The sequence below is a fragment of the Trachurus trachurus genome (genome assembly GCF_905171665.1).
Source record: "Trachurus trachurus genome assembly, chromosome: 16".
Taxonomy (NCBI): domain Eukaryota; kingdom Metazoa; phylum Chordata; class Actinopteri; order Carangiformes; family Carangidae; genus Trachurus; species Trachurus trachurus.
The window spans coordinates 25,895,934-25,909,506 of record NC_139902.1 but is presented as its reverse complement, the minus strand read 5'-3'; the positions used below and the strand labels follow the sequence as shown (position 1 = coordinate 25,909,506).

The window sequence follows — 13,573 nt, the reverse complement described above, 5'->3', positions numbered from 1 at the left end:
TGTGTGTGTGTGTGTCTGTCTGTGTGTCTATGTGTATGTGTGTGTCTGTGTTTGTCTGTGTGTGCACGCAGGGATACCCCGGAGTCGGTCCGTCCTCACGGAGAAATGACTGCACAGGATTCAGCTGCTGCTCCTGTCCTGACCTGAGCTGAGCGCCTCTTATCAGTGACGAGCAGCTTAACGACGGAGCCGAGCGGCCAAGAGCAGCGGCAGGTAAGGGACACATCCGGTTTCAAAATAAAACACTGACTTATTACTATCGACTTATTATTATCAGTTTGTTTGTTTGTTTGTTTGTTTGTTTTTTTCATAGGTTATATTATATGCTATAATAACATAATGGACTTTGAGAGATTTCTTTTAAGCATAAACACCTTCTCTTACGTCAGTCAAGTAAATGCAATTTCTAAAATGGGAAAAAATGAATAGGCCTTGACTTTCTATCTCATAATAACACCTGCTTTTCACATGCATTGGACTATGGGAGTCAGTTGTTGGTAGGGTGACCCACAGATCCCCAGAAAAACAAATGTGGGACAAGGACTTTTAAAAAAAATAATTTATTATTGAAAGATATTCCTGGGCTTGATTGCAGTGTGGAGAGACAAGAAAGCAGGAAGAGAGACTGGGGGAATGCAGTCCCTCAATCTTTCAATAATTATTTTTTATTTTTTAAGTCCTTGTCCCACATTTGTTTTTCTGGGGATCTGTGGGTCACCCTACCAACAACTGACTCCCATAGTCCAATGCATGTGAAAAGCAGGTGTTATTATGAGATAGAAAGTCAAGGCCTATTCATTTTTTTCCCCATGTGCACCTCAATTCCTCACTAACTCCTCATTAGTTCCTCATTAACTACTCTAATTTTGTGTATTGTAAAGTGTTACCAATGCAATCTCTGTCAGGAGTCAAACCGACGAGGAGTGCTTATCAACATGGGATGTGCTCTCTAACCACTCGACCACCAAGCAGACTGTGCACAACACGAAGACTTTTTTTTTTTTTTTTACGTGGGATAACCTTTTCCAGTGGGAGGTCATCTGAAATGTTGATAGATTGTATCCAAGTTTTGAAAAAAAATAAACACACACAGAGTGCATGTTTCAATTATTGAGAGTGAGGAGTCACGTGACGATTTGAGCAGCCAGTCGGCCATGATGGAAGGAGACGCTATCGGTTGCCAGGGGCAACACATCAGAACAGCACAGAGACGGACTAAATTCTAGCTCTTTTTTGCGCCAACAGATGAACAAATTACAAGAAAGAATAAGGAGAAAGTAAATCACTGGAGCAGTTTTTAACACAGCAGTGATTTCCGGCATTGTAAAACAGTAAATTACGGAGTAGACGATTTTGTTTTGCCCATAGACTAGTATGGCTTTTGCCACCGGAATCCTTCCATCATGGCGGAGAAGGGGGGCGGGGCTCTGACATGGATGTATTGGGATTCTGAGCTGTGACGACAACTCCTCACTCTCAATAGCTAGCTAGGCCTACTACTGCTGCTTTTATCCTTAATGTAGGACTGCATTAGCCTACAATGTTGAAGAAGACATTTGGAAAGTGCCATAGAGAGCACACTGACTTCAATAACCGTGTGGGCTGATTGATTGATTGATTGATTGATTGATTGATTGATTGATTGATTGATTGATTGATTGATTGATTGATTGATTGATTGACTGATTGATATGATGACGTCACTCACGCACCTCGGTAATAACACTGCGCTATTATTTTGAAGACAAAAACTTCCTGCTTCCGGCCCAGTTCCGGTTAATGCTGCTAACGGAGCAGTGTCCTCCTGTTGATGACAAAACACAGGAGCATGTGACCGACTAGAGAGGATCAACCTGATGAGGTAACGTGTCATTTCTAGAAACCTGTAGAAAAAAGCTCCTTGCGGCACATTAATGCAACTATAACTGATATGACCTTTATTAGACGGTAAACAAATATTAGCTATTTAGAGGCTTAATTATGCTGCAAATAGAAATTGTTGCACATTAGATCCAAAAATAAATGATACTTAGACCAAAATGTGCCACAGTTAGACACTAGTCCCCAAATTATTCTGCAATACTTTACATAGTGGACTTATAGAGCTTCAATAGATAGCAGTAGGCCTACTTGCAGCAGTCTACTAGCTATATCCCTTAGTCTTTTCATTTAAAATTCAAATAATTTTTATTTTCTTAAAGATTACTTTTTGCTCATTTGAAGAAAACTATAATAAAGTAGAGCCGCATTCCTTCACCAGGAGTTTTGTGATATCAAGCATCTTAAAATCTCAAGAGTCAAGAGTGAGTCAGTGCAAAGCATAAACACTGAGACTTAAAATATGTTACATTAAGCATTTCTGAACAGTATGGGCTGTGATGTCATGTCACTCAGTTGGGAAACCACATCTTTGTTGTTGTCTAACTGGACATATTTTACGATGTGCATTGAGGGAAGGTGTATGTGAATGTGTATGTGTATGTGTGTCTGTGTTCGTGCTGGGGGAGCAGGTGGGAGCAGGTGGTCACCTCCGGCTGTTACAGCTGACCTCCATCAGACCGGCAGGTGTAGCTGAGCAGCAGACAACAGAAAGTGGTTTAGAGAGGTCAGGCTGGAGTTAAAGACAGACAGCGTGGGTGTGTTATCGAAGGACAATATCAAAGCTGACACCAGAGGAAACCCTCCCGTCACAACAGGAATAGTTATATACAGTATGGAGTATCACCTCTATTCTTGTTTATTTTTCTTTTAAAAGCCGTGTTGAATGCACCGTTGATGGTTGTCCATTTCTCTCCTCTCATTTTCAAGACAGTTTTTTATCATCATGATACAATAACATTATGTTATTTAAAGGGATAGTTCACCCAAAATTCAAATTTCACTCATTATCTACTCACCCTCATGTCGACTAAGGGCTGGGAGAATTTTCAGAGTCCTTCGTGCCTTCTCTGAGTTACAGGGGGGTCCACGCAGCAGTATTTGTCCATATAATGGTTGTGAATGGTGCTCACTTTTATTCGTCCAAAAAGACACACCAAAAAACATCCAAATACCTCCATGTTCCTCGTCTGTAATGTCCCTTTTGTATTGAAGTATTGTATTGATAAGTCTATATTTTAAGCTTGTTTGTAGCGGAAGCTCCCAGTCTCTCAGTTCACTGCTCTTCCTGTGTCAGTGCAAATCTCACGTGATTTGCACTGACCGGCGGAACAATTTCTCATGTCGGGGCTTCAATACAAGAGGGACATTACAGACGAGCAGCATGGAGGTATTTGGATGTTTTTTGGTGTGTCTTTTTGAATGAAAACTCATTCAACTCAGAGAAGGCACGGAGGACTCTGAAACTTCTCCCAGCCCTTAGTCGACATGAGGGTGAGTAGATAATGGGTGAATTTGAATTTTGGGTGAACTATCCCTTTAACCTGTGCAGGAAACACAGACACACACGATGTACAAAGTTAGGATAAATAATGGATGTGGTCATAAGGCCAGAGAGGTGGCTTGTGGGAAAAACAGTTCCAGTTCCAGCAGCAGAGCGTCACAGCTGTCAGGTGAGCGGTCTAAGCGAGCAGTCAGTCAGCTGAGATGTTGAGGAGAGTAGCCGAGGGTAAAGAGGTCTCAGCTGTTTGATTTGGCCTGGCTTGGCCTGACTCTGGGCTGGGCTGCTGAAACAGAGTGAAGAGAAGAGAAGTGAGAGTAAACTAGGAGAGTAATGACACATTGATCTACATCAGTACATTGATTTAATGATTTGAATACAACGATCAAGGATAATAAATAGCGTCGACCCAAAATGAAAACATCGAGCAGATGTCATTTCATATCATATTATCATTTATAAGAGAGTAATAGTGTCTAATTGTAGTATTTTTGGAACTGGTATGACACTGGTATCTGGTATTTCATTTCTCATTAGACAGTGAGATTTATTGTGGTGTAATAGTGTCTAACTAGTGTTTAATTTGGGATTTGATATGTAACCATAGGCACATTTCTAATTGCAGCATAACTGAGGTGCATCCACGAAGAAAGGTATTTATCCACTGTGCATAGTTTAATCTATTCTTATACAAAACGACAGTGTTACCCAGTAATGCAGGCCTATTCAAATAGCAACCCGGGGGCCAAATGCGACCAGTAGGAACCTCCAAGTGGCCCCAACCAGGGTCCCATAAGAAATGCAGAAAAACCTGAACCATGAGCTTTCAGAAATTCCTACAGTATACAATGAATACAGTTTTTCTTCTTTATGCACTGTGCAAGGGACCAAAATGTGTATTTTGATTCATAAGGGAAGCAAGTTATTGCTTATACTGGGCATGTATTAATTTTTGTATGCACTTTGATTTGTGCCTGGGTTTAGATATGATCAATTATTTCAAAAGTGGAGTGAAGTATTGCCACTGCCTCAGTTTCTGTTCAATTAAAGTTTTTTTTTTCATTGTTTTTATGCACTTTTTGATGTGCCTGTGTCAAATATGATCAATTTCTTAATGGAAACAATTATTACACATTACTTTTTTCGATAAACATAATTTGTGTTAGTTTAAAACCACAAGCCGCTGAAAATGTCTGGCCCAGATACATTTCTTGGTTTGAAAATCTGGCCCAGCTGAATTTGTAATTGAATAGCCCTTCAGTAATGACTTGAGTCTTCTCCAGGTGTTTGGATACTTTTCCATTTAACCCCGATGTCACGCACTTTTTTCTGATTTCATAAATAATTTTGACATAATGTAGGTTGTTTTATAAAGATTAGCCTCCAGGCTCAACTGGACAGCTCATGAAATCACATGATGTGGCTTTTTAAGTAATCATCATTACACAGTGGTTGGTTGTTGACCCAAAAACTAATGAAGACGCCCCAAATATAGAAAAACTGGCCTTTATTTAGTCTTTTTACATATGGCTTTAGCTTTTCTTTTATTACAAACAGGTTTTACAAAAGGTTCTGAAGATTTCCAATTCAACCACAGGTGGAAAGTGGTGGAGAGAGGCTGATGACACCGCAATGGTACATCTATGATCGGAGGCTCCCACACGGCTCCAGCCACAAAGCAGTCACAGATAGTAAAAACAGCAAGGGGACAGTTGTTGACACACCGCACTACAAATGTCAGACAAGGGACAAACCAGATGGACCGAGTCAATGAAATGTTGAAGTCACACATTGATCATAATGCAAAAAATTACAGAGCAGACATGGTTCCCTTTTCTGCACCTACTAGTGATGCTCATGTCTCATTTATGTCACAACAAGTGTTTACACCCTACTGAGCAAATCCATTGACGAGAAATAATCCGTTTGATCTCGGCACGCCTCCTCTCGCTGTGCCACCAGGACTCGCAAACGTCAGAGCAAAAAAAAAAAAAAAAAAAGACTGCAAAGCGAAGGCCAGTTCACCATCATGGCCCAGTGCTGAGTGACCTGATGCATGTCGACCGTTTTTCACTCTCTACACCTTTGAAAACTTCCGGCCGTTAGCCACCCCAACATCAAATCTCTAAACATGATCAGTATTTATTTTTTTCTACACGTCTAATTAATTACTACAATACAGCTCCTTCAGTTATTTGATTCTGTAGAATTAGAAGAAAGAATCAAAGTATCAAATGCATACTCAAAAATCATTAACACCGCATCACATTAGATTGCACTGCATCTAGGTTCAGTTTTCAACAATCCACCGACTGACACGCGACGTGTATAAAAGTCGTTTTCATTTTCCAGACAGGTTTTTTTTTTTTTAAGGTTTTAAGTTCATCATGAAGACCTTAGTTCAAAGTTCTTGTCACAAAAGGTGTTGCATAAACAGGATATGAAGTCTTTTGCATACAGAGATCTGCAGAGTGGACGCGATCTCATGTCTCTCTCCTCGCCTTCTTCTTCTTTGCTGCTGGTTTGGGCGCTTGGTTCTCGTCAGGTTTTTCTGTGGAAACACAAGAAGATGAGTTGACGAAACTCTTAGGTGGATAATATCATGCAGCAAAGGGTGATGTGTATTTAATAAGGAATCGTTAAACTGCTGTTAACTTAAAGGGATAGTACATTTTGGCACAGTGGCCCATTGCCATAATCCCTACAGTCATAGCAGTGGGTTTGTTACCTTTTAATTGTCGGTGCAAGCTATTTTTAGAACGGCGGAGCAGAGTTGTTTTCAAGGTAAATTCATGCAAAACCACTGATGCACGTTCCCGTCGGGGGCGGTTTTTCGGCAAGCAGTCTCTGCATTTGCCTCGAAATCTCATAGTGTGGTGAATGTGCAGGTCACAACTTGCCCACCAGAGCGTTTTGGAGTTGTTGGATTGTGTATTTGATGAGTTTGATGAGGGAAACCAAGAAATCCCATTAGCCTCCATAGCGTAGCTCTGAGCAGCTCACGGCTCTGCTCCGCCTTTCGAAAAATAGCTTGCACCGACAATTAAAGGTAACGAACCTACTGCTAAAACTATAGGGATTATGTCAATGGGCCAATGGACTGCCTTAATGAAAAATAAGCTATTGATCCAACAAGTTAACAAGCAACAGCAACACTTCACCATAAGTGTTATAAGTGCAGGTAAAATTCAGGTCGAATCGGGTGGAGTTTTAATAAACAAAAGATAATCCAACTACACTATTATAGTCAGAACTGGCTCATGTGCTCACTTTGTTGGACTGGAGCAGGAAGGCTGTTCTGCTTGGCAGTGGGCTCTCCATCAGCGGGCTTCTGTGGCACTTGTGTGACGGGGGGTTTTGAGGATGTGTTGTCCTTCACTGGTCGCTCCACTCTCACCTGAAAGCATAAGTGAATTAGTCTGTATCGTTGTAGGAAAGAAGAGAGGCATGTTCCTTGATTAAACTGTAATGTTTAATGTGACTGAACAGGAAGAGAGCTGCTCCACTGACCTCAGCAGCAGCTGTTTTGACCGGCTGGATGGCAGCGGCGTTCTCCTGAGCAGCTGGCTGCTTCTTCACCGAGGCTGCAGGAGCTGCCTCCTTCTCCGGCTCCTCGCCCTACGCAGCAAACAAGCCGAGTTTACATCCGTCTCCTCAAAGCTTAACAAAGATTAACATCCAAGAATGAAACGTGAATTTGGATCACAAGCAGTTACCTGGCCGGCTGCTCCTCCCTCCTCTCCAGCCTTCTTCTTCTTTTTCTTCTTCTTTTTAGTTTTAGCTGCTCCATCAGCAGCAGTCTCTCCCTTGTCCTTTTCATCATCATCATTATCCTGAGGAACACAGAGAAAAAATGAAGAAGCAGGAACCAGCAGCAGTGACCAAATCAGATTTACAGAACCTCTTTACTTGAGGCCTTCTGGTGGGAATATAACAACATGACAATAGTGGAGCAGAAGGCATGGTGCTACAGGGTCCCCACTCTTTTCTTAAAATCATTTTCCAGGATTTTTTCAGCTGCTACAGTCTGACAGACATGTTATCATGCCATACACCGATATATCCCCAGTCCCATTGATGCTTTGGAGAAGTCTTTTTGACAGTTGTACCTTATTTTGTACATTTAACCAGTTTGTTTCTATGTTTATTCCTCTCTCTCATTCTCTCTCCCAGAAGTCTGATTTAAAGATGTTCAGTCAATGGCTCTAATTTATCTATGAAATAATATCTTACATGCTTGACAAAGTTATCATAGAACAACGCAAACATGTTGTTTTTTGTTTTTAAACCACACCCAAAACAGCTCTCTGCTGCTCCTCTATCTGTCACTCAGCAGAGAAAACCCTCCAATACTGGAAACACTATCAACTCAAAGTCGCTACTTTTCTCATGAGGCACTTCTTTGGAAAAGAAATCCTTGGTGGGGTCTGAAAAAGTCAGATAGAGCTCTGGTAGCTGATGCCACGATGTGATAAATACATTTCCAGGACAACTCAAGCTTTTCCAGGACATTTCTATGACTGGGAACCTACTGTTACACCAATGATTATGAATTACAGTGAAGTGGATTGTAGACATCCTAAACCTCGCCCCTGTTAATAAACTGTGAGTGCCTTCATAAATGTGTAAGGGCTGTGTATTTATAACTATAAGCAGTAGGGCGACACGCAGATGAAAAACCAGGGCAGCTGCCCCGAGGCCTGAGCCCTCAGGAGTCGTCAACTAGTGCGTTGCTATTTTAAAACTTCCAGGTAACTCCCATAATGCTTATTTTCGCCTGAAGCGTAGTAGTAGACGTATTTACAGCTGCTCTGATAAGCAGATTAACCTTAGCGGGCTCCGGGAGCGGCTGTTCCTGAGCAGGAGGGGTCTCGGGAGTGGGCTCTTCATAGTTACCCCAGGCTTCAGAGGGGGCGTTCCAGTCAGAGCTGGGGTCAACGGAGCCACCATCTGAAAAATAACCCATCACACAACAGTTAGAGGTGGAAAGGGGAGTCAAAACTGGTTAGATAAACATTAAAGAGAGGAGTTTTGAGGAAAATAAAATAAGAAAAAGCTCCTTACTGATTCCAGACCATTCATCGTCCACTCTGGGCTGACTGAGCCATGGCAGCTCGCTCACAGTGCGGGGCTCTGCAACAGACAAAAGAGACGGTGACTCAACGCTCCACGAACATGAGACGCTTTGGGAAACTACTACGCCATCTACTGGTGAGAGCCATCTCTCACATCATCATTAGTTTACTGTCACAATCACTCACCAGCAGGACCAACTCCCAGTCCGGTAAATGTCAGGTTTAACTCTGCTGTGGGCACATTCCTGTCGATCACAGTCCATGACTCTGAAACAGACAGGTTTAAAAACAGTGACTCAGCAACTTTCACCAAGGTCAATATCAGTGTATCAATCCCTACTTCTACCACAGAAGCTGAGGTTAATGGAGATTTACTGGGTTATGAGACACTAGAAAGGTTATAACATATTACACTAGCATGTGTAGGGTTCAACAACATGTATTTTCTTCTTTCTTTTTCTTTATTACCATCGATGTCTCCTCCCCACAGCGACACGGGCTCCCTGCTGGTCGTCCAGGGGCCCGGCTTCGGGGCAACATTGTGAGCAGGGACCTTGACTTTCATATCAGCCACAGCAGGAGTCACTGCTGCCACTTCTCTGTTGTTAACTAAAAACCAAGAGAGAGAAACACTTGACATGGAGCCACAGTAAACACAGTTCTGGCTGGCCACACATATGATAAGGTTTAATTATGTAGTACTTATCAAGAATCAGAGATTACAAAATATTTCACAGGGATAAAACTAAACAAACAGAACAGAAAATCTACTCAAAATAAGTTAAAAATGAAAATAAAAATATGTGTAAGGGGCATCAACATCAATTTTCTCATTTTTTGTTAGTAGCCTGAGTGCTGCATTTGATTTATGTCTATGTCAGCCACACACTTCCATCACAAAGATGAAATGTCAGTACTTAAGGTGTCTTTCTGAACTGGTAACCAGTCAAAGGCCGAAGCATTTTGCGCTGATAATTACCTTGAGATACGACAGCCTCCACCTTCTCTGCCTTCACTTTAGTGGATTCCCCTGAGAACAAAGCATAAGAAGGTCAAAATATGCCAGGAACACCGCCCACGGGAGAAAAGGCAGCACATACACACACACACACACACTCTTGAGCTCCAACACTTCAAGGAAAAACTCAAGAGACGAAATCTAATTCCCCTAATGCTTGTTTTTATAGTCTGTCCTGTCAACAAGAGACTACATAAATACAACAACAGCCTATACACAGATCTCTGTCTAGATGCCAAATTAAGACTGTTTATCCAAGATGCTCCACAGATTTTGTGCCTTGTGTGCAAGTCAACAAGTAAAAAAAATCACAATTTAAATTAAAATAATATACATAATTGAAGCCAATACCTTTTTTCTTCTTCTGGTTTGCAGGTGCAGGAGCTGCAGAGGCTTTGGGCTGCTCTGGGGCATTGTTCACAGGCGTGTCGCCTCCACCAGGACTGGCTGAGCCATCGCTGGAACTTTTATCCTTCTTGCGTTGTTCGCGGCGCTCCTTGTTGCTGACCTTGGTCTCCCATGTGCCTGAAAATTAACATAGTGAGGAATTAGTTTCACAACACTGCCAAGGTTCAGTGTAGGATTAGTGAGGAGATATGGTATGGATCAGACGGGATGAAGGAGGAGATGTAAAGACCTTTCCCCAACACACACACACACCGAATGAGAACAAGAGTTTCAGTGTGCTCCTAATCTACCAGCCTGAGACTGGTGGAATAAATCAAGTTTAAACCAAATTTTTTAAGTCAATATAAAATCAGTACAGAACTTCTTTGTTATGTACTGCAATGGCCTTGTTACTGAAAGTGGTGAGTTAAAAAATGATCATAAAACTGTCAAAACACTGGGAGTATATTAAGCAGGGACTTAATTATGATGTGATTTGTAATGTTTCACCTTCTTCTGGTTCTTTGCCATCTGTTTTCACCGCCTTGGTCTCCTTTGCAGCCTGTTTGGCCTTTTTCTTAGACTTCTTTACCTGGAAGAGGATACATATTGGGCATTAGGTGCTACTGTAACACAAATATCTTCACCTCCAAGAAGAGCAACTGGGCAAACGACCCCAGGGGCTCACGGAAACAACCATAGACCATCAATCAAATAGCACGCTCGGCTCAAGCCACGTCTATTTATAAGTGAAACTACAACCCCAAGACCCTCTAAATCGGTTACAAGCCGGATTTGTGGAGCACCGTTTCAATTTCTAGGTGTCTGTGGCAACATATTCTGATTGCAGCATCTCTGAGGAGCACAGATTATGGGTTATTTTATGGTGTCCAGATGAAAGACTGCACCATGTACTGTTCTCAGTCAGAGGGGTAGGAGGGTGGGGTGGGGGGCAGCCATCGTCCAGGACTTTGCTGCATCTGCAATTTCAAACTGTAACCCAACACTAGCAGCTGGTCCGGCAGCATCATTGTAGAGTGACAGTGAGAAAACGTGGCGTTTCCTCAAGTGCGATTTTATTGATTTAGGATGCCATAAAAAAAACTACCGATATGATTCATACAATAGCATTTAGGGTCCATTTAAAACGACAATCGGGGGATATGCTTCACAATTGGCACATTATGATGTTAAGTCACATTACCATTATTATTATTATAGTGTGTATGTGTTACCATTGAGCTTTAATAGAGCAAATTACCTCTGCAGCCTTCTCAGCCTTGATTTCTGATGGCAGCGACTGGTGATGTGGCACTATCTCCTCCGACACTATGGCTTCTTCCTGTGGTTCAGCCACAGCTCTCCCATTAGGCTGGGCTTTCTGTCAAGAACACGTGAAGATAACGATAAAATAAGATAAAGAAAAATGTGTAGGGCTGTTATAATAATGAAAACACCCCGATAAATGACCAGTTATGTTACAGCCAATACATTTAACACCACCAAAAGGCTTGCAGCATGGCTTCAGATGTCAATGAGAGGCTAGCATGACAGCTAGCCTAGCCCCCAGTGCTAACCGGGGTGTAGTAGATGAGACACATTTCTTTCTTTCTTTTTTTTTAAATGTGGCCTACCTTTTCTGCTTTCTTCTTCTTTTTCTTCGGTTCCTCGGTTTTGACAGCTTTACTGGCAGCGGCTCGCTTTGTTTCAATGCCGTCGTCGCCGTCGACAGCGACGGGGCTCTGGGCGGCGGCGGCGCCGGTGGGTCGTCTCTTTCCACAGAAAGTCCGGCAGACCGAGGCCCACAGGACCAGGACCAGCAGCACCAGCCCCGTACCCGCCGCTAAGAGGATCACCCATGGCGGAATAAGCTCGGGCTTCAGCCCCAAATCCACGCCGAGCTCGGAGCGCAGCAGCTGCAGGCCTTGGGACAACACTTCATTCAGACGGTGTGTGAGCAGCTTGACCTGCTGAGAGGCCGCGTCCTGCCACTGCTCCATTTGCACTTGCATTGATTTCTTCCTTCTTCTTCTTTTTTATTTTTTTAAACAACACACAGATTAGTCACGCTTTTTTTGCCTGCTATTAGCCGCGCTAGCCTGCAGCAGTGCTAGCTAGCTAGCTAAAAATAACGGAACGACTTCGACATGATGGAAATCTCTATTATATTCACCCGCTCCTCCTCCTCCACCATCAGCGGCAGCATCGGCCTTATTATCCCCGGAAAGGCTGCGTTAATTCATAAGCTAAAGTAAGCTAAACTAGCCAGCCAGCGAGCGAGCTAGCTAGCCGATATCATCGTAAGATAATATGATGCCACCGTTAGCTGACCACCACCACTACAATGCATCTACTGTGACCGCGAGTTAAAGCAGGTTCACCTCATATGGCTCCGTCTGACTGGAGGAGAAGCGCTGCCTTCACGGGCAGTTGTAAATCTCAGATTACAACTCTACATCGCTGTCCGTAAAAAAAAAATAATAATAAAAAAAATCAAGGATTAAGATCCGAAACAATTTAAACCCAGTTAAATGTATGGCTTTTATACATTCAACACATTTACAAAGGGCTTTTTCTTTTTCTTTGTCTACTTTAAAGTTTTGATCCACATTTCTCTCCCCCTGGAATTAGTTGTTATTATTAACCTGCCATTAGTACCATATGTTATAAATTATTTTGATTACTCTCAATAACCATCAATCATTTATGATGAAATGTCAACTTAATTACCCGAGTTTTAGTTTACAAAAAAAAAAATCAGTTTTTCACAAGTCGTTTTGAAAGCAACAAAGACGCACCGTGACAGATCCAATGAGGTGGGCGGGGCAACGATTCCTCCTTCTCTGATTGGTCAAAATGCACGGTTCAAAAAATGTTTCAATCGCAAGTTGTTTTGTCACAGTTTGACATTTGCTCCACTTTCAGGTTAATTTGTTTAACTTGAAGATCTCATGTAGTAAACACACTTCCTTGTTCTACAAATCAACCTCAAACTAGCAACTGCTATTTGGGAGACAGTAGGCTACAAGGACCAGGGTAGATCTGAAACTAGTAGAATGAGCAAAATTCAGCATAACTGTGATTTTGATCATTTATAAACCTCAAGTTCAAGGAATTTACATAAACTGGGAAGTAATAGCTACCTTTATGGGTCTACACAACTTTTGGTATGAGGGGGTTAAATAGATTTGACAAAGCAGAGAATTTACAAGATATGAGATGTGATTTTATTCAAAGCATAAATGAACACATGCCTTTCAGGATTTTCATTACACCACTAAAATCCTTTTAGACCTTTGTCAGTGCTTTATCTGAATCTGCTTGTAAACACAAATGTTCACTGCCATCCTGCTATTCTTCTCTGGAGGAGGGTCTGACGAGTGAGACTAGTCTTTATCAGGCATTGCAGTTAAAATAAGATTAAACTAAGGTCAATCTCTACTTCAAAGACACATGAACAACACAAACAACACACACACAGCTCAATAAACTGACGAAGAAATGGCATGCATTTCATGCATATGCACCCATAATGGGAGAATAGTGCAATCAGCTGGTAAACAGTAGAAATATACAGACTATTTTTTTCCCCAAATTGAAGCCCTGACATCACAAAATGCATGATTATTAATTTATTTTCAAAAATAACAGAACAGTGACATCAAGTAATCAAACTGGAATTTTAAGGGTTAAAATCCACAAAATTAGCTATTG

General features: G+C 41.9%; 1 protein-coding gene across 6 annotated transcripts; it reads right to left on the bottom strand.

The window, feature by feature from the left end:
- Positions 1-3,531: 3,531 nt before the first annotated feature.
- LOC310999362 (protein LYRIC-like) lies at positions 3,532-12,247 on the bottom strand. Of its 6 annotated transcripts, none has more exons than XM_083989747.1 (14): positions 11,494-12,247; positions 11,121-11,240; positions 10,370-10,451; positions 9,824-9,997; positions 9,434-9,484; positions 8,923-9,063; positions 8,641-8,721; positions 8,444-8,512; positions 8,208-8,329; positions 7,096-7,212; positions 6,890-6,997; positions 6,634-6,776; positions 5,838-5,916; positions 3,532-3,665 (listed from the first exon to the last, which is right to left on the bottom strand). In XM_083989747.1, exons 1-14 carry the CDS (start codon positions 11,869-11,871, stop codon positions 3,573-3,575), a joined length of 1,758 nt encoding a protein of 585 aa, XP_083845873.1. In that variant the 5' UTR covers positions 11,872-12,247; the 3' UTR covers positions 3,532-3,572. The 6 variants fall into 6 exon arrangements, with proteins under 6 accessions (XP_083845873.1, XP_083845878.1, XP_083845874.1 ...); XM_083989752.1 differs by having other exon boundaries at positions 3,541-3,662; positions 5,838-5,930; positions 6,650-6,776; XM_083989748.1 differs by having other exon boundaries at positions 3,546-3,662.
- Positions 12,248-13,573: the final 1,326 nt, after the last annotated feature.

What these genes read in the sequence shown, in the direction of transcription:
- LOC310999362 (XM_083989747.1), bottom strand. Translation starts at nt 11,871, where the DNA reads ATGCAAGTGCAAATGGAGCAGTGGCAGGACGCGGCCTCTCAGCAGGTC. An exon ending in GGAGGCTGTCGTATCTCAAG is followed by an intron (nt 9,064 to 9,433) that starts GTAATTATCAGC and finishes CTTGGTTTTTAG; the next exon opens with TTAACAACAGAGAAGTGGCA. An exon ending in TCAAAACAGCTGCTGCTGAG is followed by an intron (nt 6,777 to 6,889) that starts GTCAGTGGAGCA and finishes TTATGCTTTCAG; the next exon opens with GTGAGAGTGGAGCGACCAGT.